This window comes from Molossus molossus, unplaced genomic scaffold (genome assembly GCF_014108415.1).
Source record: "Molossus molossus isolate mMolMol1 unplaced genomic scaffold, mMolMol1.p scaffold_m16_p_15, whole genome shotgun sequence".
NCBI lineage: Eukaryota > Metazoa > Chordata > Mammalia > Chiroptera > Molossidae > Molossus > Molossus molossus.
In genome coordinates this window covers 33,627,756-33,652,868 of record NW_023425350.1, presented here as the reverse complement: position 1 = coordinate 33,652,868, position 25,113 = coordinate 33,627,756, and the positions used below count along the sequence as shown (strand labels likewise).

At 36.2% G+C, this 25,113-nt stretch overlaps 1 protein-coding gene across 2 annotated transcripts in view; it reads right to left on the bottom strand.

Moving 5' to 3' along the window:
* GTF2A1L (general transcription factor IIA subunit 1 like) overlaps positions 1 to 16,792 on the bottom strand; it is a 47,573-nt gene extending 30,781 nt beyond the window's left edge. The window contains exons 1-6 of one of the 2 annotated variants that reach the window (XM_036263211.1): positions 16,772 to 16,792; positions 14,405 to 14,506; positions 14,079 to 14,202; positions 4,505 to 4,560; positions 2,333 to 2,417; positions 479 to 1,068 (exon numbers count right to left, since the gene is read on the bottom strand). In XM_036263211.1, coding sequence (XP_036119104.1) covers positions 479 to 1,068; positions 2,333 to 2,417; positions 4,505 to 4,560; positions 14,079 to 14,202; positions 14,405 to 14,506; positions 16,772 to 16,792 — 978 coding nt within the window. The remainder of the gene's footprint in view (positions 1 to 478; positions 1,069 to 2,332; positions 2,418 to 4,504; positions 4,561 to 14,078; positions 14,203 to 14,404; positions 14,507 to 16,771) is intronic. The other variant, XM_036263212.1, reaches the window with a different exon arrangement.
* Positions 16,793 to 25,113: the final 8,321 nt, after the last annotated feature.

Genomic DNA, 25,113 nt, shown 5'->3' with positions numbered 1-25,113 from the left:
AATATTTCTTTAAAGAAATGTTCTAATGTATTAATTGAAATTAAAAGTTTAGAAATGCTGAGCATGAATACTTCAAAAAGTGACAGTTAAGCCCTGGCCGGTTTGGTTCAGCGGTTAGAGCGTCGGCCTGTGGTCCTGAGAGACCCGGGTTCGGTTCCCGCTAGGGGCGCGTACCTCGGTTGCAGTTTGTCCCCGGCCCTGGTCGGTCGTGCGGGTGGCAGCCACTCGATGTGTTCCTTTCACATCGATGTTTCTCTCTCTCTCTCTGTTCCTCTCTCTCCCTCCCACTCTACTTGAACAAAAAATGGAAAAATGTCCTCCGGTGAGGATAAAAAAAAAAAAAAAAAGTGACAGTTAAAGTAAAAACAATTTAAAAATTATTTTCTAAAAACAAAACAAACATACATGCTTCTAAGTAACCTTACAGCTTAAAAAACTTAGAATGTCTAATTGCTAGCCATTGTTCACCCCCTAATACCTTCTCTGAGACAGGCAGGCTGCTGGGCTCCTCTATATTTCTCGGCTGCTTTACAGAATCACATCCAAACATCTTATGTTTAAGAAAATGAAGCTGAACATCAGGCACGTGCTGGTGCTGAGCCCCCTGAGGGCCCATGGAGATGGGTCCACCATGCAGATTTTGAGTCCCACTAGCTGCAACACTGTGCAAAGGCACCACGTTAGGATCTCTTTGAGAGACCTGTGGAGGAACTACAACTCGTGGGAGATTGTTATACTGAGAGCTTTCTGGATGACTCAACAAAGCTTCAGACTTGATTTTATGCTCATTTCCAGGAAGTACAAGCGTATCACTGGTGGCATTTTCTAAATGCTTCCTATCCACTGTCCCAGAATGAAGAATAGTGGGTTGTTGGAGCACAGTTTCCATTCTCTGTGATTTTTCAGTAGATGCTTGAAGAGAACATGGGTTCAATCGTGGAACATTGGTCTGTATTATTGAAGGCTGTCCAAACTGCTGAAATACTTGCTGAATTGGATGCTGAAGAACATTTGCTCTTCCAGAAGTCTGTGTAACCATAATTGGTACATTAACTTTATAAAGGTGACCTTAAAAAGGAGAAATAAAAACTGTAAGAACTAGAAAATCCTAATTTCCCTTAAAGTGAAATTTCATGTACAACAGGCTTGGAGAAAATATATTAATAGTGGTTATCTACAAAAGTTTTGTTTCTATTCTTCAGATTTTTTTCTAGTTTCTAGAATATGTATTATTCATTCTTAAAAATTAAACATGTCTTGCTTTAACTCTAGCCTTTTCCCACTACTGCTTATATGGCACATTTTGAGATACATATAGGCCACCAATATTTATTCCATAAATCTCTCCCATTGTTTGATAAATTACAATGTTACCAACCCAAATTTGGGATTTTAACAAACAATCATGGAGAATATATTGAAGATATAAGATACCATATAACAACTATAAGACAAGGCTTTCCAAAAATAGTTTTTCAAAAAAGAGTTTAATAATTTCAAAAGTTATCAAATTTCTCTCCCCCTTTTCCTTTAAAATAAAACTAAAAAGACAAAATTTATTTTTTGAGCATTATGTTAGGTACTTTGCTTAAACTTTGCAACAACCCAAAGAATAGATATAATTCTTTTTCAAATTAAGAAACAGTACTATGAAAAGCAAAGGTTGGTTAATCTCTAAACATTCTGGATATTCTATTATGCCTTACAATCTCCAATAAGAAATGAGACAAAAGATGATCAATCTTTAGTTTTTCTTGAGTAGAGCTAGTAGAGACACAGATATGTTATTAATTTTTTAATCCTCATCTGAGAATATGTTTATTGATTTTAGAGAGAGAAGAAAGGGGGGACAGGAAGAGAGGAGGAGAGAAAAAGAAACATTGATTGTTGAGTTGCCTCCTGGACATGCCCAGACCTGGGCTCAAACCCACTACCTAGGCATGTCCCCTGACTGAGAATCAATTCTGAAACCTTTTGGGTATACAAGATGACACTCCAACCAATTGAGCCACCCAGCTGGGGCCAGATATGTTATTTTGTACTTATCAAAATTTAGATAACTGACTTGAATTAGAGAAAACATATGTAAAGTATCTTATACAACGTTGGGAAAGAGAATTGAGAATAAAATACAGGGCAGGCCTAGTACAGTGATTTTCTCGGTAGATTGCCTCCATAACAATAATAACCAGTTTTTATCATTACATTTAAAGTAAGTTTTATTAAAAGTTCTTATAACTTCTGGTATAAAGTTTATTTAAAATAATCAATATTAACATCCAGAAATCAATACCAACACTAAAAACAAAACACTTTTAGACTAATCTCTTACCAGATGCAGTCTGTAGCGTCACACCTGCTGGTACATGAATAGGATAACCAGGAAAAGTAAAGTTTGTACTGGAGTTTGAGGTGCTCTAGATATGAGAAATTTATATTAGAAAGTTACAAAAGAGCTTTACTTGTATCTTTTTTTCCCTGATCTCATAAAGGGTCAAAAAATCTGATTCAGGACAACACTTAAAATTACATCTGAGTTCTCTGAAAAAATAGCCTTTTTATATTTGATTCAAGTAATCTCATTACAGATAAAAAGAATTCTGTTCTATGACTATTAGCGATAAATCCATTACAGTCGGCCCTCTTTTATCCCGGTTAATCAGTTCCAGACTCCACAGCGGTAAATGAATTTCCGCGAAGTAGGATTCTTTATTTACTATACAGTTGTCTCTCGCCACTTTGCGCTTCGATTTTCGCGGCTTCACTCTATTGCAGTTTTTTCAATACTATACTATACTATATTTGAAAAAATCGTGATAGAGTGAAGCCACGAAAGTCGAAGCGCGAAGTGGCGAGGAACAACTGTAAGTCTTAACAGTATGAACACTGACTTATAAAACTTGCCCACTATAATATAGCCTTGCCTGAGCCACTGATCTTCAAGACATCAAATATAAGAACTACAGTTGTTTATAGGAGTCTGCTAGTCTGTAAATTGATCACGAATGGTATTTTAAAGTAGATAATACAACAATGTATAATTTTCATTTCGAAATAAATCTTAGGGTTTAAAAACTTTTTAAATATTAAATCAAAAGGCAAAAATTTTTGCCTATCAGGCCTGCAAAAATTTAAAACATCAATTAGTAACACTCAATGTTGCAAATATGTGATTAAAAAACAAAAACAAAAAACAGTTCTCTCAAACCACTGCTTATATGAGCGTATATGATACACTTCTTTTGAAGAACAATTTTTCAATATATACCATGCATGATCTTTGACCCAGAAATTCTACCTCTAGGAATTTATCCTGATTACCTGATTATCACAAAAATACACAAAGACCTATCTACAGGTATAATCAATGGAACGTGATATTAGAAAAAACAAAACAAAACTAGAAATAATTTAAATGTCCATCAATAAGACTGATTAATTAAACTGTGATGTTGACTAAGGCTAATCAATATTTAACTTGCATTGAAAAGAATCTCTCTATATTACTTAATTTAAAACAAATCATAGAAACAATACAGAGAATGATCCTACTTTTACCTTGAAAATTAATATAACTTTGATGAAAGAAGTCTAGATAGGTATATATAAAATAATTAAAAGTTATCTTTAAGGTATAACACTGCATGGTTCTTTCAGTTTTTACTTTATAAATTTGTTTTTACTTTTTAGTATATTATTTCTTAATCAGGAGAAAAGTTATTTCCAAGAATTTCAAAGGAGAGACAGTTCTTCATTGGTCTCCTATCAAAAGCAGCACCCTTCTTCCCCCAAATCTTGGAAATGTTACGGTTGTTTGTTTCTAATGAAGAAATAGAAATAAATAGCCCACTAAACCTTTTACCCTAAAAAGGTAGCTGATGGGTTGAAAGAAAATAAAATATAGTTAGTGGATTATATATCATCGGTACCATGTAAGAAAAAAAAAAAGACAAAAAGTGCTATTTTTTACCCACCAAAAACTACTCAATTTTCTATATGTAAGTTTTAATTTTATTTTCTGCCCCAAATCCTATGTGTGGGGAATCTGTACTTTAAACTCTACTAAACAAAAGCATAAGTGACCAAAATACTCCACTTAAATCAAAGGAAAAACTATGATGTGGCTCTGGGGAGAAAAAAAAATCAGAAAAATACCATAACAAAATTATCTATTTAGAATCCACCAAGTATATAACATTAAACAGTGTATTAAAACTCTATACAATCTAACTTCAGACATTTTATAATCTTGTAGGTACATTCTTGGCAGATGCTAACAACTGCTCTGGAAGACAGAAAAAGTCGATAAGAAAATGTCAATTCTGGAATGCCTGGATGAGTACATCTGTGTTATATAAGTTATTCCTGTCTCCCCATCCTTTACCACACACATCCTTTCCTATTCACCTGGAGAATTAGGAATTACATCTATGCACAGCCTTCTGCTAACATGCACTAAAAGTGAGGCACATCTTTTAAAACATATCTTAAATAAGCTACATACCAGTTCCGCTGTGGTAAAACTGGGAAGAGTTCTACCAGCAGGAATAACTAACGATGCTGCATAGAAAACAAAATAATTATAAAATTTATTAGAATTTACCAAATGAATAAAATTCCTACGGATAGTTTATTTTTTAAAACTGGTTTTCATCACTAACATGTTTGACCATGGTGAATTCTAAACTTCCTGATCCCAAGAGAGGTAAAAATTATTTAACTATATTTTTTTCCAACAACTTTAAAGCCTTTACAACTAACCTGTTTTAAATACCAAAAGAAATGTTTCATTGTAATAAAATATACTGTACTATAGAAGTCCATAACAAATATCTAGATTGTCTTTAGTAACTTGATGAACCTCCATTATAACATTTCACAGGGAATAAAAGGTAGTATTTGTTAAATTGCATATTTCCAAAAGACTATACCACTGAGCAAAAATATATAACCCAACATAAACCATTCTAAATTGCATGGGTTCAAGAGAAATTCCAATTCATTAATTTTATAAAAAAGTATTTACAGTACTTTAGCCAAGTAAGGCAAGCACAGCTACATAGTTGCAGAAATAAATGAATAAAGAAATGTCTCCTGAAGTCTTTGCATAAAACAAGTATAACTGCTGAGAAAAATATAAGAACAGATTCTTGGGAGAACACCAACTCAACCTGTATTAAAGCTGCAATCTCCTATCTTTCCTTTATCATCTACCAATTTTCTATGCTAACTATCCCTTCATTTATAATATATCTAAAAGGTTGGTCAAATGGTTGTAAATTTTTAAAATCCATCTAAAAAACAAATAATAATTCCAGTAGAATGATCTCAGTTGATCGATGTAACCTTAAACCTCACCTCAAGGTTCATTTTACCTTTTCTTTAACAAAAAGGAGAATGTTCATGCAGCACACACAGGTATTAAATGTAATGTTTATTATGGCCTTCTTCATACCACATTAAGGAAAATTGTCCCAAAGATCTATTTCTAGACACTAGAATGGATCCATCATATACAATAAAGAGCTCAGAAGAGCAAATATTTTTTAAACCATTCTTCGCATGTTAAGACAACAGAAATGAGGCTACATAGATTGATGGTTAATGAAGCACAAAATTATTTTTATCCTCTGTTCATCTATGGCTTCGCTTATTAACAGGCAGTCTTTTAGAAGGGCTAAATTAGGAAGAATTACAGTGGCAGAAACACAATGGTATTAGTCTTAATTAGCTGAAGTGAGCAAAGCTTAAGCTGGTATAGCTTAAGCTACAGCCTGAGAGGAAACAAAAATGTGTTAACACACTGTCTGAAGCAATTAAATGAACTTCTTGAGGAAAAATAGCAACAATGCTCCTCTTTTAAAGACCTTGCAATAAATCCTAAAGGATAATTCCCTATAGTTATATAAATCAAACAGAGCTGTAAGAGTTTTAAGAGTTTCTTTATAGCCATCAGAATAAAAGCATAAACTAACAGAATTTTATAGTAAAGTTTCATGTAGCTCCTTACTTAAGTTTGATGCTAAATTCACAAGTTAAATGCATCATTTATATATGTCCACAAATTGTGTGTGTGTGTGTATAAATTTATGTTCCTGAAACACACTTTTTAAAATAGTCAAGATGGTTTCAATAACCAATTAAATTGTTTTTTGTTGTTGTTAACCCTCACCTGAGGATATTTTTTCCATTGATTTTTATAAAGAATGGAAGGGAGGGAGGGAGAAAGGGGGGGGGGGAGAGAGAGAGAAACATCCATATGAGAGAGACACATCCATTGGTTGCCTCCCAACACACCTCAACCATGGCCAGGGATCAAACCTACAACCCTGGTACGTGTCCTTGACTGGGAATTGAACCCATGAACCTTGGGTGCATGGGCCGACTCTGTAACCACTGAACAATGCAGACCAGGGCTTGATAACCAATTACGTTTTAACTAAACACATGTTGTTACTTAAAGTGTTAGAATTTTGTTTTTTATGTACATATTTTAAATATTAAATTTCACAAAAAAATAGGCTTTAGAAAGAATTTAATCCCACAAACACAATTTAAGAAATGTTATAAAAAGATAATATGGCATAACAATTTTCACATTTATAAGTGTATTTTTCCCTATACACCAAAAAGTATTTGATACATTGAGACAGAACAATTTTACAATTCCTGGTCTGCTTAGAACCATTCCAAATTTTAATATCCAAGTCATGTGATCAAGAGGTGCAAAGACTAGTCAGGTTCTTCTTTGTGACTATTCATTAACATATGGATGTCTCCTGATAACCAAACTGAACATTCTAACTCAAATCATCTCAAGAACCAATAGCATTGCTAAAATTTTTACAGATCTAAGTTCAAGAACTATTGGACATGTAGTTTATACTTGAACTTTAGGAATTTTAGTGCTCAAAATGAAAGCCACCACAAACCTCTCGATATGTTCCTGTTCTTCCCTTTCTTCCTCCCACAATGACCAATGGTTTCATTAAAAACATCATGTGGCATGAATATCAAATAGCAGAAGCTGATATAAACTGCCCTAGAAATAGACTAGGTAAGTACATGTCCCAATTTGCCCAGGACAGTCCTAGTTTACATCTGTTATTCTGAGATTACTAACAGAATCCCATTTCCCTCTCAGAAGTGAATTCCAGGCAAAAGACCTTGAATAACCGATATAATATTCAAAAAGAAAAACAAGGCTGGAGGATTGCCACCACCCAACTTCAAGACTTACTAAAGCTGCAGTAATCAAAACAGTATGGTATTTATTAAAGAACAGAAAATAGATCAGCCCTGGCCAGTTTGGCTCAGCGGTTAGAGCGTCAGCCTGTGGTCCGGAGAGACCGGGGTTCGGTTCCCGCTAAGGGCATGTACCTCGGTTGCAGTTTGTCCCCGGCCCTGGTTGGTCGTGCAGGTGGCAGCCACTCGATGTGTCCCTTTCATGTCGAGATGTTTCTCTCTCTCTCTCTCTTCCTCTCCCTCCCTCCCACTCTATCTGAACAAAATGTGGAAAAATGTCCTCGGGTGAGGGAAAAAAAAAAGAAAGAAAATAGATCAATGGAACAGAATCAAGAACAGAGAAATAGACCCACATAAATAGAGTCAACGAATCTTTGAGAAAGGAGCAAAGGCAATAAAATGTTGCAAAGAGAGTCTCCTCAACAAATGGTGCTAGAATAAATGAACATACATGCAAAAAAAATGAATTTAGAAACAGACATTACACCCCTCACAAAAATTAACTCAAAATGGATCATAGACCCAAATGTAAAATGCAGAACTATAAAACTCCTAGAAGATAACATAGGAAAAAATGTAGATGAGCTTGAGTAGGCAATGACTTTTTAGATACAACACTAAAGGCACAATGAAAGAAATAATTCATAAGCTGAACTTCATTAAAATTAAAACCTGCTTTACAAAAGACAAATCAAGAGAATGAAAAAACATATCACAGAATGGGAGAAAATATTTGTAAAAGACGTATCTGATAGGGAACTGTTATCCAAAATACACAAAGAACTCTTAGAACTTAACAATAAGAAAACAAACAAGTCAATTTTTAAAAATGAGCCAATGACCTTAACAGACAATTCACCAAAGACATACAAACAGAAAATAAGCATATGAAAAGATGCTCCACATCATATATCATCAGGGAAATGCAAATTAAAACAACAGGATACCATTACATACCTATTCGAATGGTCAAAATCCAGAACACTAACACCACCAAATGCTGATGAAGATGTGGAGCAACAGGAACTCTCATTCATTGGTGTGTCTACAAAATGGCATAGCTACTTTGTGGGGTTTTTTATGGAAGTAAACATACTGGTACCATAAAAATTCAGCAATCATGTTCCTTTTTATTTACCCAAAGGAGTCAAAAAGTTATGTCCACACAATAAACTGGACATATATATTTATAGAAGCTTTATTCATAATTGCCAAAACTTGGCAGCTGGCAAGATGTCCTTCAGTATGTGAATGGATACATAAACTGTAGTACATCCAGACAATGGAATATTTTTCAGTGCTGAAAAGAAATGAGTTATCAAGCCATGAAAAGACATAGGAACCTTAAAGTTATATTACTAAGTGAAAGAAGACAATCTGAAAAGGCTAAGTACCATATGATTCCAACTACGGGGTGGACAAAAAGTTAATAATAATAAATAACACAGTAATTAATAAATAAATAATTATATAAGAAGAAACTCTTTGTTTTTCTATTTATCTGCAGATAAGAGTGGGAAGGTCGGAGGGAGGGAAAGAGAGAGAAAGATCGATGTGAGAGAGACACATCAACTGGCTGCCTCCCAAACGACCACGACCAGGGCTGGACAAACCACAACCGATGTATGTGCCCTTGACGGGAATCGAACCCGAGACTCATTGGTCTGCAGGCCCACGCTCTAACCACTCAGCCAAACTAGCCAGGGGGAAACTGCGTTTTTAATACTCACAACTGTAAATCTACTTTTGCCCACTCCTGTATAATACATTCTGAAAAAGGCAAAACTCTGAAGACAGTAAAAAGATCAGCAGTTGCCAGAGGTTGGTGAGAAGGAAGAGATAAACAGGAGGAGCAAAGAAGATGGGGAGGTGGCACCATGAAAATACTCTGTAGGACACTGCAATGATGGATTCCAATAATTATAAATTTGCCCAAACCCACAGAATGTGCAACACCAACAGTAATAGTATAAGCTTGGGTGTTTATGATGTGTCAGTGCAGGTTTATGCATTCATTGTAACAAATGTACCACTCTGGTGGGAGATGTTGATAACGGGAGAGGCTATGCATAAGTAGGGGCAAGAAGGAAATCTCTGTACAGTACCTTCTCTCAAATTTTTTGTGAACCTAAAGTTGTTCTAAGAAACAAAAATTAAATCTTAAAAAATACATTATAAATTCTATGTAATCACCTAAGAATAGAACAGAGATCTCAAAGTATAGTGTGCAAACCCCTTCGGGTTCCTGAGACCCTTTCAGAGTTTTCACAAGGTCAAAATTATTTTTATAATACCAAGACAATATAGGCCTTTTTCATTTCTCATTAAATATTTTTACTGATAATTGCACTGATGGCACAAAGCAATAATGAGTAAAACCGAACGCACCTTAGTACAAATTAAGGCAGTACAAACCTCAATAGTGTGGTCACTGTATTTATTTTCCATTGCCACTCACTCACAGTAAAAGAAAGAAAGAAAGTACAAAAACAACAGCAACAACAAAACTGCTTCATTTAAGAAGTTCCTTAAGGTAATCACAAAGATTTTTACTAAATTTCAACCCTCAGTTATACTTCCTTCTAATATCCTATGATAAAATGGGACAAACACAAAGCACTTCTGCAGAAGTATAGTAAAATCTCAATATAATGGACTAAGTCGGGCAAGGGGTATTCCTTAAAGCCAAAAGCCCATTATATAATCAAGTAGGTTTTCCAAATTAGTATGTTAAAAAATTGACAAATTACTTAGTAGAACCTGTTTTTACTTATGTTGGACGCTCTTATGTAATTAAAATTAAGTGTGTATAAAAGTTTAATTTCACAGAAAAGTTTTCTGTATGTTTTACAGTAATTTCAAGTTTATACTGAATAGGTCTAGTAAATACGTGCATTCACCAGTCACCGAGAGTAAACAAATGCACACGGCTGGGGCATGGCTTAGCTCCCGTGGAAAATCAACGTACTGTTAAAACTGCTACAGAAAGTGACACCACTCAACAACAGAACCAATTATCATGCTAACATGCGTGATTCAGTGTGATCACATGCTGACCATTTGCCAAACACTGCTTATGATCAGTGTCTTGGATAGAAATATGTAGACTATAGTAATATATATGTAATATTTATTTATGTTGGTGAAATTACTACAATGTTTATTCCAACATATGGCCTATTTTCTAAAATTTGTTTAAAATAAGTGAATTAATAAAAAAAATTATCTGTTAATTTGATTATAAGAAAATCTTGATTAAAAGCATTTTAAAATTAATAGGGTGTTAATTTTTATATATGACATACAGACTAGAAATTCTGTCTGCTAAACCCAGTCCATTAAATAGAGGTCTGAAAAATCAAGGGTTTACCGTCAAGGAAGTATGAGGAAAAGCACTGGTGCTGTTGTTTAAGTTGAGAGCTGACCTGACCTTTTTTTTCAAGAAACACTATCTTTACTTTAAAGAATAATTGACAGCCCTGGCTGGTGTGGCTCAGTTGGTTGAGTGTAGCCGGGTGCACCAAAGGGTCAAGGGTTCTATTCCAGGTAAGAAAACATACCCAGGTTTGGGGTTTAATACCCTGTCAGGTGGGGCATGTATGGAAGGCAACAGATCGTGTGTGTGTGTGTGTGTGTGTGTGTGTGTGTGTGTGTGTCTTTCTCTCTTATTCTCCCTCCCCCTCTCCTCCCTCCCTCTCTTTCTAAAAATCAATAAAAACATATCCTAGGGTAAGGATTAAAAATAAAAAGAATGACTGACTGAAATTGTGATTATTAAGACTTAGGTATTTGGCAGATATATTTTGAAAATGAACTAAGTATGCCCACCACTTCGAGGAAAGCAAATTGATAATATTTATTTGGCAATGATAAAATTCAAGTTTTCAAGCAAAATTAGAAATTTGGAAACTTTATATCCACCACAGTGGGCTTGATAGCTTTCTAATACTTTTCTGATAAGATATGCGGTAATATTAATGAACATGATTTTTGATAAATAATATGTCAACTGCATAACTCTGTGACCCAATATTTTCCGAATAACCAACATGTGTTACAAAATTACACATGGATTAATGAGTCATTCAAAGTGCAAGATGTACCAGTGAACTTGAACATTACAAAAAGTCCACTGATATGGTTTCAAATTCCATCTTGCACTACCTCTCCCAAACTACCACTTGTTGAGTTTTAGTGTAATATTAAATTACCTGAATATGCTATTATCTATTAGAAGTGCTATTATCTTTTCTAATTACCTATCTGTGGGAGGCTATATTTTCTTCATATACTTTAGTGAAAACCACATAGCACAACAAATTGAACCTAAAAATAGATATGAGAATCCAGCTGTCTTTTATTAAGCCAGACATTAACAAAATTTGCAGAAAAGTAATACAATGCCACTCTTCTATTTTTTGTTCTGGAAAATAGTTTTAACAAATATATTTTAACTCCTTTAAACAAATATATGTTCTTATGTTAACATAGTCATATTTTAAATTAACAATCTAATAATTTTTAAATTTCTGAGTTTTAATTTCTAAAAGTTAAGTAGATACTTAAAACCCACATAAAAGAAAGCTCTTTGAGCCCTGGCCAGCTGGCTCAGTTAGTTGGAGCAACATCTCACACACCAAAAAGGCGGAAGGTTCAATTCCTGGTCAGGGTACAAACCTAGGTTGTGGGTTCGATCCCTAGTTGGATAGATGTTTTTCTCTCTCACATCAATGTTTCTCTCTCTCTCTCCCCCTCTCCTTTACTCTCTCTCTAGAATCAATCAACATATCCTTGGGTGAGGATTAAAAAAAAAAAAGTAAGCAAGTTCTTTGAGATATTCCATTTTTAAGAGTATAAAGGAGTCCTGAGACCCTCCCGCAAAAAAAGGTGAGAACCAAAGATACAAGAAATCATTAATAAATGGATAATACAGTCAAAAACTATATTAGAGCAAACAAGTTTTAAGGGTGGAACAGACAAAAAGGCAAAGAATTGTTCTATTGTAGATTTAATCTGAATTTATTATCAAGAGATAAAAAGGTTGTAGCAGTTAGTTTAGGTTATTTTAATCAAGCTCTTAAAAGTATACAATGGGAAGATATAATTAAGAAGTACATCAACTTTATGAGGCTATTTGCTTTAAAAATCTTATTTCAGGTTGCCTAAAAATGAAGAAGAATAAGAATAGTGTTCAAAATGCATTTTTAAAGGATATATATACTTCCTCTTAAACTACTTCATTATAAATGATGTAGAAGAGAATGAGAAAAACTGTCTTGTTTAAATGTAATTGTTTCTATTATTCTAACTTCTAAGACAGAATAATAAAAGTGCTGAGTGAAAGCCAACTAGATATATTAGTTGCAAGACTACTTTGTGGCTTAAACCACTGGGAATATTACCATCTTGTGGTAAAATCAAGTACTGCAATATTGAATGACAAAGAACCTGAGAAATGTTAACTATGCTTTTGATAAAAGACAGTTAAGTATTTTACTCCTCTCACACTTGCCATCCTAGCCACTCCTAAGTTAAAATCTCTAATATTCTTTAATTAAAAATAAATTTAAAAGAATGTTATTTAAAAAGAGAAATAAAGAAATGTCTTAATAAAATAGGAAAGTTAGAAACAAAAACACAGCCAAAAATACAATACTGATAGAAAATGTTTCTATGTGTCAACTTAGTAATTAAAATTGACATAGTTGATTATTATAGAGCAGAGTTATACTTTATAAACACAGAATTAGATAAAAGTTGTGTTTGGTAATTCAATATTCACTGTTTATTTTAATTGTATAAGTTATAATTGCTGTCACACTTAAATTCTCTCATTTTGTAATAAATGAGGTACTAGTCTCCTTACTATTTTTCTCTTCACCTTGGCCCATGTGATTGTCATATGAATGTTCCCAAGTGTGCAATGAACAATCTAGTTATTACTAAAAATCTAATCCAAAATCTACTCTCACCCCTTGCAAACATTAATCTATTGAATTTCAGCTAAACTCAACTACACACACACACACACACACACACACACAAAATGGAGAGTTAGCAAGAATATGGAGATTTTTCAGGCTACCTCACTGTTTTGGACATATACAATGATAGCTAGAAGCACACACACACACATTAGGGTAGCATAAGGATTATAAGAATCAGAGGAAGAAAGAAGGAATAAAGGCTAGAAAGATATAATACTATAGTTTTATCTTTCATTAGCTACTCTTTTTTAGTTTAAATCGATATGCATAATATGAACAAATATTTCTCTGAAAAGCAGAGGTCTAGATTCAGTAAGTCCAAGAATAAAGATTAGAGGCATATGGTCTATTTCTAGCCATCACTGTATATAGCCAAAAGAGTGAGGTAGCCTGAATAATTCTCAATGCTCCATTTTTCTTCTGATACAATAACAGATGTATAATACACACAGAAACCAAGACACAGAGAGAGAAAGAATGCACAAGTATGCAAGCACCCAGCTTTCCTTTTGCTTCTTCAGCAAACGTGGCTGGGTTACTCCTTGACTAGAACTAACCAAATTCTCTGAAATAACCAATACGTACTCCCAATAGCCACAAACTATATAACTTGTTCTTCTGAAGTAAGGCTTTATCACCTTTGTGGACTTCATATTTTTTTAAAAAACTAGTTCAATAGCCTAATTATTTGTTAAGTTACATGGGGTAACTGTGTTCATTTAACAGTAATGATTTTGAGGTCCAAGACCTCTCACCTTAAGAACATTACCCTGTCTAATTCAAAACCACCCACCAAATGAGAATTTGTTCTTAAGATCCAAATGGTACTAATTTATTGTATCCAACCTGTTGATGATTGCAACGTTTGGTGCAAGCTGTGTGGCAACTGAAGGGTGAACAGAGGTGAATGGACGCTATTTCTGAAGAAGTCTTCTGTTGCTTTAGACTGTAAAACCTTTGTTTCCCAGAGCTGCAAATAAAAAATGTTTGCTTTTCAAAACATAAAATAAAACATTATAATATTTATTTCCTTTTTATTTTTACTTCTTAAAAATTAAATTGTCAGCTCATGGCACAGGTAAGTATTGAACTATAATGAAGGGATTACAACTATAATTTATCAGTTTTATATGATGAAAAACAACAAGATAGAGAAAGGTGTATTGACAAACCTGTTTCAAGTCTTTTAAGACATGGTCCTCTATACCTTCTTCAGCAAATAGATCCCGCACTCCTTCAATCACATCTTCAATTACAGATCTGTAGAGTTTAGGCTACATAAAAGCAATTGTTAAAGTCTTAAATTCTCAAGTGTGAATGTATTCAGCCTTAAAAGACATGCAGTGTACACTTTCTAATCTTAGTTTAAAGAAAAGCCATCATATGAATTTTAACTAAGTGCATCCTACTTCCAGTATGTATAGTCTTAGCTTTCCATGAATTGCTACCTTCAGACCTATAGCCTCAGCTTATCTACAAGGCTGAATTACAAGACTACAATAAAATATGAGATAATAATCTCATCAAGATGTATGGTTACTGTTATGTTACTTGGCTTTTGTCAGTATTTAATCTCCCTACTCCTTTTAACAAGAAAAATTAAAATAAGGCAGGTGGAAATAAACTTGTTTTTAATTTAACTTTTTCTCAAAGAGGCCAAAGGAGCTTTTTTCAGAACTCACTATATCATTTCCACAAATGTAAATAAATTCCAAGCCATAAGATTGGGACAAGCACTTTCAAAATACACATTGTCCAAAAATATATTCTGAACCACTGTCAAGTAAAAATACAACGACACAAAAATGGATTGCCTAACAGAAACCAAGAAATGAAAGAACCTTACCCTTCTGCAATCTGCATATTGCAGAGATTAAGCAACATCCTAAAATTCTTCCTAATAAAAACATGCCATAACAATAATAAGCATATTTCTACCCAGATTAAACACTGGCCATTATCAATAGGAAAATAACCCTGTGAAATAAATTCAGTCCTACAAATCTATATAAATTCCGCTCCACTATCAACCCGATGTAAAATGGCAATGCTAAGTGTAGTAACAATACTGACCTAGTGAAAGTTCCACTAATAAGAAATGACAAAACAGGAATTTAGTTGAGTTGCTCTTATTTCAAATTGCTTAATCAGCCAAAATGAAAATTGTGGCATTCTAGGATTGTTTTTTCACACTACCCAGTAACTACTGCCACTCATGCCAAGAGTAGCCAGGTTTTAAACTAATCCTTCTAAAGATCCAGGGTAAGCCTATGAATAGGCCAATCAGTTATATTTAAATAATATGTTATTCACAAGCATATCCATTAAGATTAAGTGCCCTAGAATAGTTGCTTCTTCTAAATCAGTTTACCCTAATAAAGGCATACTAAATTGATTCTTCAGTGTTAGTCCCAGCCAGTGTGATCGCATTTAAAACCAAAGGAAAAAACTCCTAGGGCTAAAAGCATCTTTAAAATCTGCCCTCAAAATGTAACAGCAGCAATCAAAAATAACCCATTAGAACACAATTTTTCAAAAGCAAAGAAGGCATTAAACATACTTTTTCTTCTAGAAGTACAGTTAGAGTTTATATTCTTTCCCTATCTGTTATCTTTACTAAAACCATGTATGGTCCAGGAAATCTACCTTAATCTCTTCTCTATTTATAACACACCCTCGTGCACACACGCACTTTCTCTCCTTGCAGTTCACCGTCAGATAAAATGGTATACACAGTAAGCTTATATCAAGGCATAAGTATTTTACATACCTTAATACATATTAACATCAGACAATGGATACACATTAAAATAATATTTCTCTAAAAATGAACCCTTTCGTGCTGCATATGTATACATGGAACCCATAAAATAACAGATCTGGAAAACACATTACCCTTCACCAAATGTGAAGTCTGTTGAGATGCACTGAAAATGAACGTGAGTCCTTGATTTTTTTTTTGTTTTCTTCAGGTTTTTAAGATTGGCAGAGGGTCTCACAAGTGCCATTTCTCCTGTCAGTTCTCACCATGAGGCTTAGGAACCCCTTAAGAAGAGCAATGTTTGTGTTTTTTAATTCCAATTGTACAGTTAAGCATTATGATGCTAACCACTGGGAAATGTGGGGGAGAACTTTAAAAATGTGATGAGTAACAAATATATTACCGGTAATGTGTAAATAATACAGTTTAGAATCAACGATACTTAAATGAAGAATTACGAGAGTACAACTGAACTCGGGAACTCTATAAACACAGGAATCCGAAAGAGTTAAGTGAATTCCACATCTCATCTTCTGACCGTCTCAAGCCAGACAACCTCAGTTTGGGGGAGGAGGAGGAGGAGGACACCGGCTCTCGGGGCGAGCCAGGCCCGACTTCCGGCTGGGCCGCTGGACCCGTCGGCTTCCTGCCAGACGGAGAGCAGCTGGAGCCCCTAAGGGTGAGGGGAAAGGGTGTGCAGTGCTCGGCTGCCCTGTACCCGGCACCGGCGCTCCCTCCACACAGAGCCCAGGCCGAGTGCCCAGGCCGGCCCCCTTACCACGGAGTTGACACAGGCCATGACGGAGGCCGCAACGCCTCGCTCCTCGCGCCTGCGCAGCACGCGGGCGCCGCTGAGGTCGCTCCCCACGCGCTCTGACGTCGGGGCACGTTGCCTGCAGCTACGTAGGGACACGCGGGGGCGGACGGGAGGAGAGCAGGGTCAAGGCGGTGAGCCGCGTTTACTGGAGGTGCCGGTGCCGGAGCGGGCGGCCTGCGTGAGCAACGAGCCAGCCAAAACGAGAGGGTTAAAATTGGTCTGATCAGCTTTGGACCGTTCACATGCCCTCTGGAGAACCGTTATTTTCTCTGTATGTGAAAAAAAGCCTAAGAAAACGGGGGAGGGGCAATGCAGTGGAAGATCCCAGTTCACCTTCAGCTTTGAAGGCGGTTGGGCCAGGAAAAGGGGGAGGCTAGTGGTATCTGTTCTCTCCTCCTACCAATTTTCATCCCTCCCCCTCGCAGCGGAACTCCAGTAAAAATATGACAAGAGGCAGGCCCTTCAAGATTGGTTCTCCAAGTATGGGACAGCAGCATCTGCAGCATCTGGGAACCTGTTAAAATGCAAATTAATGGGTACCATCCCATATCCACTAACCAGCTCTCAGGATGGGGCCCAGCCTTCTGTAACGTCAACATGCTCGCCAGGTGATTCTAATAGGTGCTTAAATGAAACCCACTGTCCCAAGACAAAAATTCTCGGCTTTGGCTGCACATTGAAATCACCTGGAGAACTTAATAAAGATTTGGCACCTAAGTCACTCTCCAGAGAATCTGATTATATCATGCAGCCAAGGTGGAAAACCACAGCTAAAATAAAATCAGCACCCCAATACCACCCAGGGTCCATTCTTCCTCAAGCAGAAATCATCATCTCTTGGTCTACATTAATTCCCTCCCTCCCCTGAAGGGTAGAGCATCTAGGAGCATACCTTGCCTAGGGCAGGGGATATATGTAAGAATAAATAACCCGCAGGATTAGAAAAGGGGAAAAAGTCATCTATTGCCACTAGTAGGCCTGTTAAACAGCTTACTAGCCTGCAGATGGGTCCTAGCCTAACCAGATGGCTTATTTAATGATTAAAATCCTATTAGATTTAAAATTGGCTGTTTATTTATTTATTAGTGCATGTAAGTTCAGTAGAGCTATTTATGCCCTACCACTCTTTATTTGCTTTGCCTGGGTCAGGTACCTTATGGTTTGTGAGTTTCAAACAGCTGATTTATATGAAGCCCTTTAGAAGACTTTCCTAAATTGAAAACTATCTGAAATTTCTTTTACAAAAAGCCAAGAATTTTATATAGTAATTTTTAATGATTGTATCTGTACCTGGCAATTTATTACCAGAAGTATTCAAAGTGACTATCTTTCACCCAAAATAGAAAGCAAGTCATGGATTCCCACTGATGTTATTAAATCCAATTAAGTTATTCAAGCTGGGAAATAAGAAAGTTGAAAGGTCTCTTGTTTTCCATCTTTTCATACCTAGGTTTTAAAACTTTATACCTAAATGCATAAGATCGGTAATCACCTAATTTTTGTAAGAACGTACTATTTTATATTACTTCATTATATATTTTACCCTTCTAGGGCTACACTGTAGACCATACATACTTTTGAAATTAAATTTTGACCTTGGTACTCGTAAAAGTGTGACTAAAAGTTGAACTGTTAGTGCTGAGTGTACTTAGTAGACTTGGATTACACAGAGGTTATGTAACTTTGGTGGAGCAGTGTCAACAACTTTCCATTTGTTCCTTGGGGTCTGTCTGTATGGTCACTAGTAGACTCAGATGTAATTTCTTTCCAAGAATAGACAAGGGCTTTTAAGAGATGTATACTTTAACCTACGCTCTAGGTGAATCCCAGTTGCAAATCTGCTCTGGATCTATGGTAGCCAGTTTCCAGGATGCCCCTCAATGATTCTCACCTCCTGGTACTTACAACCTTGTGTTGTGCCCTCATGGTTTTGCTGGGTGACCAATAGAATAAAGCAGAAGTGATGGTTATCCCTTCCTGATTAGATTATAAATGACTGTAGCTTTCTTCCTTGGGATTTCTTCAGATCACACATTTTGAGAAAAAGCAGCTGTTGTGTTATGAGAACAATTAGGTAGCCTATGGAAAGACCCATATGGCAAGGAACTGAGATTCCAGCCCATGACCAGCAAGGATCAGAGGCCTGCAGACAGCCACATGAATAACCTTGGAAACTGATCCTTCCCCAGTCTAGCTGTCAGATTATTGCAGTCCTGACTGACACCTTGACTGTTTCCTTGAAGTAGAACCAACCTCTGGTGCTCCCCCAGATTCTCAATTCTCAGAAACTGTGCGAGATAATCTTTATCATTTTAAGCAGTTAAATTTGGGGATAATTTGTTACATAGCATGAGGTAACTAATATAGGGCCCATTATCTGATTGGACTGTGACTAGTGAAAACTTGGTTTTCTTTCATTGTAATCTCAGCATTTAAAGTTTTATTGAATACCTTCATCAATCACAGGAGCATTTGAAAAGTATGTAAAGGATTCTTTTTTTTTTTTTTTATCCTCACTCGAGGACATTTTTGCATCCATCTTCAGATAGAGCAGGAGGGAGAGAGGGAGAAAGAGAGAGAGAAACATCAATGTGAGAGAGACACATCGAGTGGTTGCCATCCACTTGACCCCAACCAGGGCCGGGGACAAACTGCAACCGAGGTACGTGCCCTTAGTGGGAACCAAACTTGGGACTCTCTGGTCCGTGGACCAATGCTCTAACTGCTGAGCCAAACAGGCCAGGGCTGTAAAGGATTCTTTATAGACTATTATTTGATGGCATTGACACCAGGTTATCATCAAACAAGCAGACTGTTATAATCGTGTAATGGTCACATTTCTTTTGTCAATAATTCAAACAGAGGGAAAATGTGTTCATTCAAAAAACACTTTTGATGTTAAAATCGAAATTTCAAGATTCCAAAGCCTCAGTGAGGCAATTTTACAGTGACTATTTTTTATGTTAGTAAATAGAGAATGAAAAAGGAATGCTGAGTTTTGGCCCTTCTCTGAGTACTGAGTTCTTTGAAATTATACCTGTGGTGAAGCATAAAACTCTCCCCCAACTTCCCATCACAATTCAGACCATCAGATTTTCATGTTCTCCTGCTTTGTTTAAAGACCACAGTATAGCCCTGGCCGGTTTGGCTCAGCGGTTAGAGCGCCGGCCTGCGGTCTGGAGAGACCCGGGTTCGGTTCCCGCTAAGGGCATGTACCTCGGTTGCAGTTTGTCCCCGGCCCTGGTTGGTCGTGCGGGTGGCAGCCACTCGATGTGTCCCTTTCACGTCGATGTTTCTCTCTCTCTCTCTCTCTCCCCCTCTCTCTCCCTCCCACTCTGTCTGAACAAAAATATGGAAAAATGTCCTCGGGTGAGGATAAAAAAATAATAATAATAATAAAATAAATAAAGACCACAATATACATTTAATATATCACTTATGAACAATACCGGTTTATTAAGATTTGCTTAAATGTTACAAATCAGATTAATTTCTTTGCATTCGTGTATGTTCTTATTACTTTTGCCTAGAGGTTTCAATGATACTATTACAAAAGTAAAGAAACAACTTCATTTTGCTTATTGTGAGAAAAGGCCATATGTATGAAGTCCTTTCTTTGAATAAGAATTTTTCTAATCTGTTTTAGAGGTAGCCCATTATCTTTAACATATTAAATTTTACAATCAAATTCAGGGCATTTCAGTAACTGTATAGACTCGAAATAGTATATTTATCACTAATGAAAAATACAAGTTAGTCTATGAGCATATGGCTTAAGGCAGCAAATATTCATAATTAGTTTCTGAGCATTTTGCAACCAAGGCACTAAACCCAGCAGTATTGTGTTTCTCTGCCTCTGTTTCATCCTTCACATCTTCCAGGAAATGAAAATCCTGATAATCTCTGCCTCACCTTGTAACTATGAAATAGTTACAATGTTGGTAGTTCTGATTTATTTATACACTGCACTTTTGTAACATTTTCCATTTTCTAATACAACTCCAAAGTCAACTTACATTATTTGAACATCAGATACTATTCCACCATGATGAATCCCTCCCCCTTCCAACCCCAACAGGATTTCAATTAAAATGCCCATGTGACACAATGCTATGGCCAACTGGTGACTATCACACAGTGAAACACTGTTAATGATCACATTATTGCCTATTTTAAAATGTTTAATATTAAAGAGATGTATACATTGTGTACATATGAAAATTAGTGATTACAATTAACTCATGGAAAGTATGGCAGGTGACTTCAAACACAATTTTCCCCATGGCTACTTTTTCAATATTCTCATCAGGGTCTTGATAAGGATTCAGTAATTTCCTAGCTAACAAATTATTCCATTTTCATTTCTTTAATCACAATGTGTATAATCATACATGAGCATGAAATATTAGCAAAGATAATGTCCATTGTCTCCAGTTAATTTTCCAATCTAAATTTCTACTTAGAGAAGATGGAGGTAAAGACCAATAAACTGATCTTAAGGCTCTGACCTGGAAAGGACCAACCAACTTTGTTCTCACAGTAATTGTACTTTACTTTTTTCCTAATTTTTCTCATTCTATAAGAGGTAAATGGAAGCATCTTGCATATTCTATATCTTAGGTTATCCTAGGTGTTCCAAATATCAGGAGAGGCAGGGACAACATGGAACAGACACTTCTTCCCATTCCTTCCACTAAGTACAGGTGAAAACTCTGAATATTACATCTAAAACAATCATAAGAAGACTCTGAAAGGTGGAGAGAAGAACACAGAGCAGTTAGGAACCTCACAACAGAAAGAATGATACAGCAGTCAATTCCCTGGTTTTCTCTTTGCCTCACGTATACTGGACTGGGTGCTGGTGAAGCTGGCAACCCAGAAACAGCAATGGTCACAGACAAAAAAGAACAAAAGCCTTTTCTCTAGCCAAAGGACCAGGAAAGGGGTCGCAAGACAGAAAACTTTTGGACAATAACTGCTCTACTCCAGTCAAACACCACAGAAAGAACTGGCCCCAACCCAGCCCAGTCAGCAAAGAGTGGTAGAGAGTTTAGAGTTCCAATTCTGCCCAGCTGCAATATGGTGCAGCCATCCCCACAACGTCACTGGAGATGCAATGCCTGGACTTGTACTCCACCCTGCTATACTGAGGCATCCACACCACCTGCTGGGCTGGTGGTAGAGATGACCAGAACTTTCATTCCTGCCCAGTGCTAGTGAGACCTCCCCCTGCAGTGTCAGTGGAGGCCCTGTGAGAAGGAATAACAAGTATCCCCGGGGAAGCCTGGTGGGGAGCTTGAACTTCCACCCTCCCCAACAGTAATAAGGAGCTCCTCCCTCCCTTAGTGTATTAACAGACATTGAGCCAGAACCTGGCCCTTCACCTCCACCTGACAACAGCAAGATGGCACCCACTATCCCCCACTGGCCTGGTGTCAAAGAAGACCCACTAAAACAGAAGATTTAAATAAGATACAGAGTATCATAATAGCCAAAATGTGCAGGATACAAATGAAAAGTATTTGTCATACCTAGAACTAGGAAAATCTCTACTTGAATAAGAAAAAAATCAATAGAAACCAATACAAAGATGACTAAGATGTTGAAAGTATCTGACAAGGATTTTAAAAGAGCCTCATAAAATAATTTAACAAGCACTTTAAACAAATGAAATAATAGAAAGTCTGAACAAAGAAATCGAAGATATAAAGAACCAAATGGAAACTATATACTGAAAAAAATGCAATAACCAAAATTTAAAATTCAATGAATGGGCTTGTTATAAGTTGAACTATGCCTCCCCGCCCCCCCAAAAAAGATATGTTAAAGTCCTAATTCCTTGTACCTCCAAATGTGACCTTATTTGGAAATAGGGTCTTGCAGATGTAATTAATTAAGATGAGGTCATACTGGAATAGGGTGGGCCCCAATCCAATTTGAATGATGTTTTTATAAGAAAAGGACAAAGACACACAGAAAGACAGCCATGTGACAACAGAGTCCGTGATTGAAGTGATGCGTCTATAAACCAAGGAACACCAAAGATTGCCAGCAAACACCAGAAGCTAGAAGAGGCAAGGAAGAAATTCTCTCCTACAAGTTGCAGAGCGAGTATGGTTCTGTCAGCACCTTGATTTCAAACTTCTAGCCAAACTTCAAACTCAAGGCAATAAATTTCTGTTATTTTAAGTTACCTAGTTTATGGTAGTTTATTATGGTAGCCCTAGCAAACATACAGGCTCAACAGCAAAATGGAGATGACAAAGAAAAGAATCAATGAACTTGAAGATCAAACAATAGAAATAACCCAGTTTGAACAACAGAGAGAAAAATAGACAATTCAACTCTAAGTGGATTTCTCATCAGGAACCATTGAGGCCGGAAGAAAGTGGCCTGAAAGAAAAGAATTGTCAACTCAGAATCCCATACTCAGTGAAAATATCCTTCAGGGGGAAAAAAAATATCAAAACATTCTCAGATGAAACAAAACAGACTATTTGTCACTAGTAAAACCACTCTAAGGAAGTTTTTGAAATAGAAAATAAATAATAAAAGAAGGGATATCAAGAAGAAATAAAGAATGAAAAGTAAAAATATGGGTAAGTATAATAGACTCTCCTTCTCTTGAGTTTTCTAATGTATTTCACTGTTGAAGCAAAACTTATAACATTGCCTCATGTGGTTCTCAAACTCTATTATCAGTGGGGGAGGATAAAGTAAGGTAAGGTTTCAATTCACTGGAACTGGTAAAAGTGTTTACTGTGATAAGCTATGTATGTATAATGTAATACCTAGAGCAACCACAAAGAAAAGCTACACAAAGAAATACATTAAAAAATACTATAGCCCTGGCCAGTTTGGCTCAGCGGTTAGAGCGTCGGCCTGCGGTCCGGAGAGACCCGGGTTCGGTTCCCGCTAAGGGCACGTACTTCGGTTGCAGTTTGTCCCCGGCCTTGGTTGGTCGTGCGGGTGGCAGCCACTCGATGTGTCCCTTTCACGTCGATGTTTCTCTCTCTCTCTCCTTCCTCTCTCTCCCTCCCACTCTATCTGTACAAAAAATGGAAAAATATCCTCGGGTGAGGATAAAAAAATAAAATAAAATAAAAACATTAAAAAATACTATAGACAAATCAAAATGGAATTCTAAAAAATGTGCAAGTAACCAACAGGAAGGCAGGACAAAGAAAAGAGAAACAGAACAGAGGGAATAGACAAAGCAAAAAGACAGACACAAACCAGTGTTGGCAAAAATGTAAAGACAGTGTAAAATAGTACAACTCTTTTGGAAAACAGTTTGGCAGATTCATGAAAATTTAAATATAAATTTACCTTATGACCCAGCAATCTCACTCATACCCCACAGAAAGGAAAACATATGTCCACGCAAATACTCATAACATGGATGTTCATAATAGCATTGTTGATGATAGTGAAAAGTTAGGGAAGACCCAAATGTCTATCAATTGCTGAATGGGTAAATAAAATGTGGTATAGCCATACAATGGAATGGAATATTATTTGACAATAAAAAGGAATAAAGTTCTGATATGCACATGAACCTGGATGAACATGGATGAACAATGTGATGAACCTCACAAACATTACACTAAGTGAAAAAAGCCAGAAATCATTGTGTGATTGATTCTATTTATATGAAATGTCTAGAAAAGGTAAATAGAGACAGAAATCAGATTAGTGGTTGCCTGGGGCTGGGATGAGAACAAGGAGTGACTGAGAATGGGCTTGAGGGATCTTTTGGGGGAGATGGAAATGTTCTAAAATTGATTGTGGTGATGGTTGTTCAATTGTGTGAATATAATAAAAACGATTGAATTATACACTTAAGATAGATGAATTTTATGATATATAAGTTAGTCCTCAATAAAGCTATTAAAAGGTCTCAGGAGAGGCTCTCCTCTTTAGGGTAGACTTAATTTTTTTTTTTTTAATTGTGGTAAAATACAATGTGAAAATTGCCATCTTAACAATTTTTAAGTATAGTTCAGTGGCTTTGATTATATTCACATTGTTCTACAACCATCCCCATACCTCTTTTCATCTTACGAAACTGAAATTCTATACCCATTAAACCATAACTCCCCATTTTAATATGAGGTTACATTTTATACTTATGTGGGCAGGTCAAGGGAATGAAGCACCTTCTGCAGCTACAGAATGCATCCAAAACACTTGGAACAAGGCAGGTATTCTTATTTCACAACCAGAAATAATACTGACTTTAACAGATGTTAAATATTAAATGAAAAACACAACTCCTGGTACATAGTAAGTATTAAAATGCT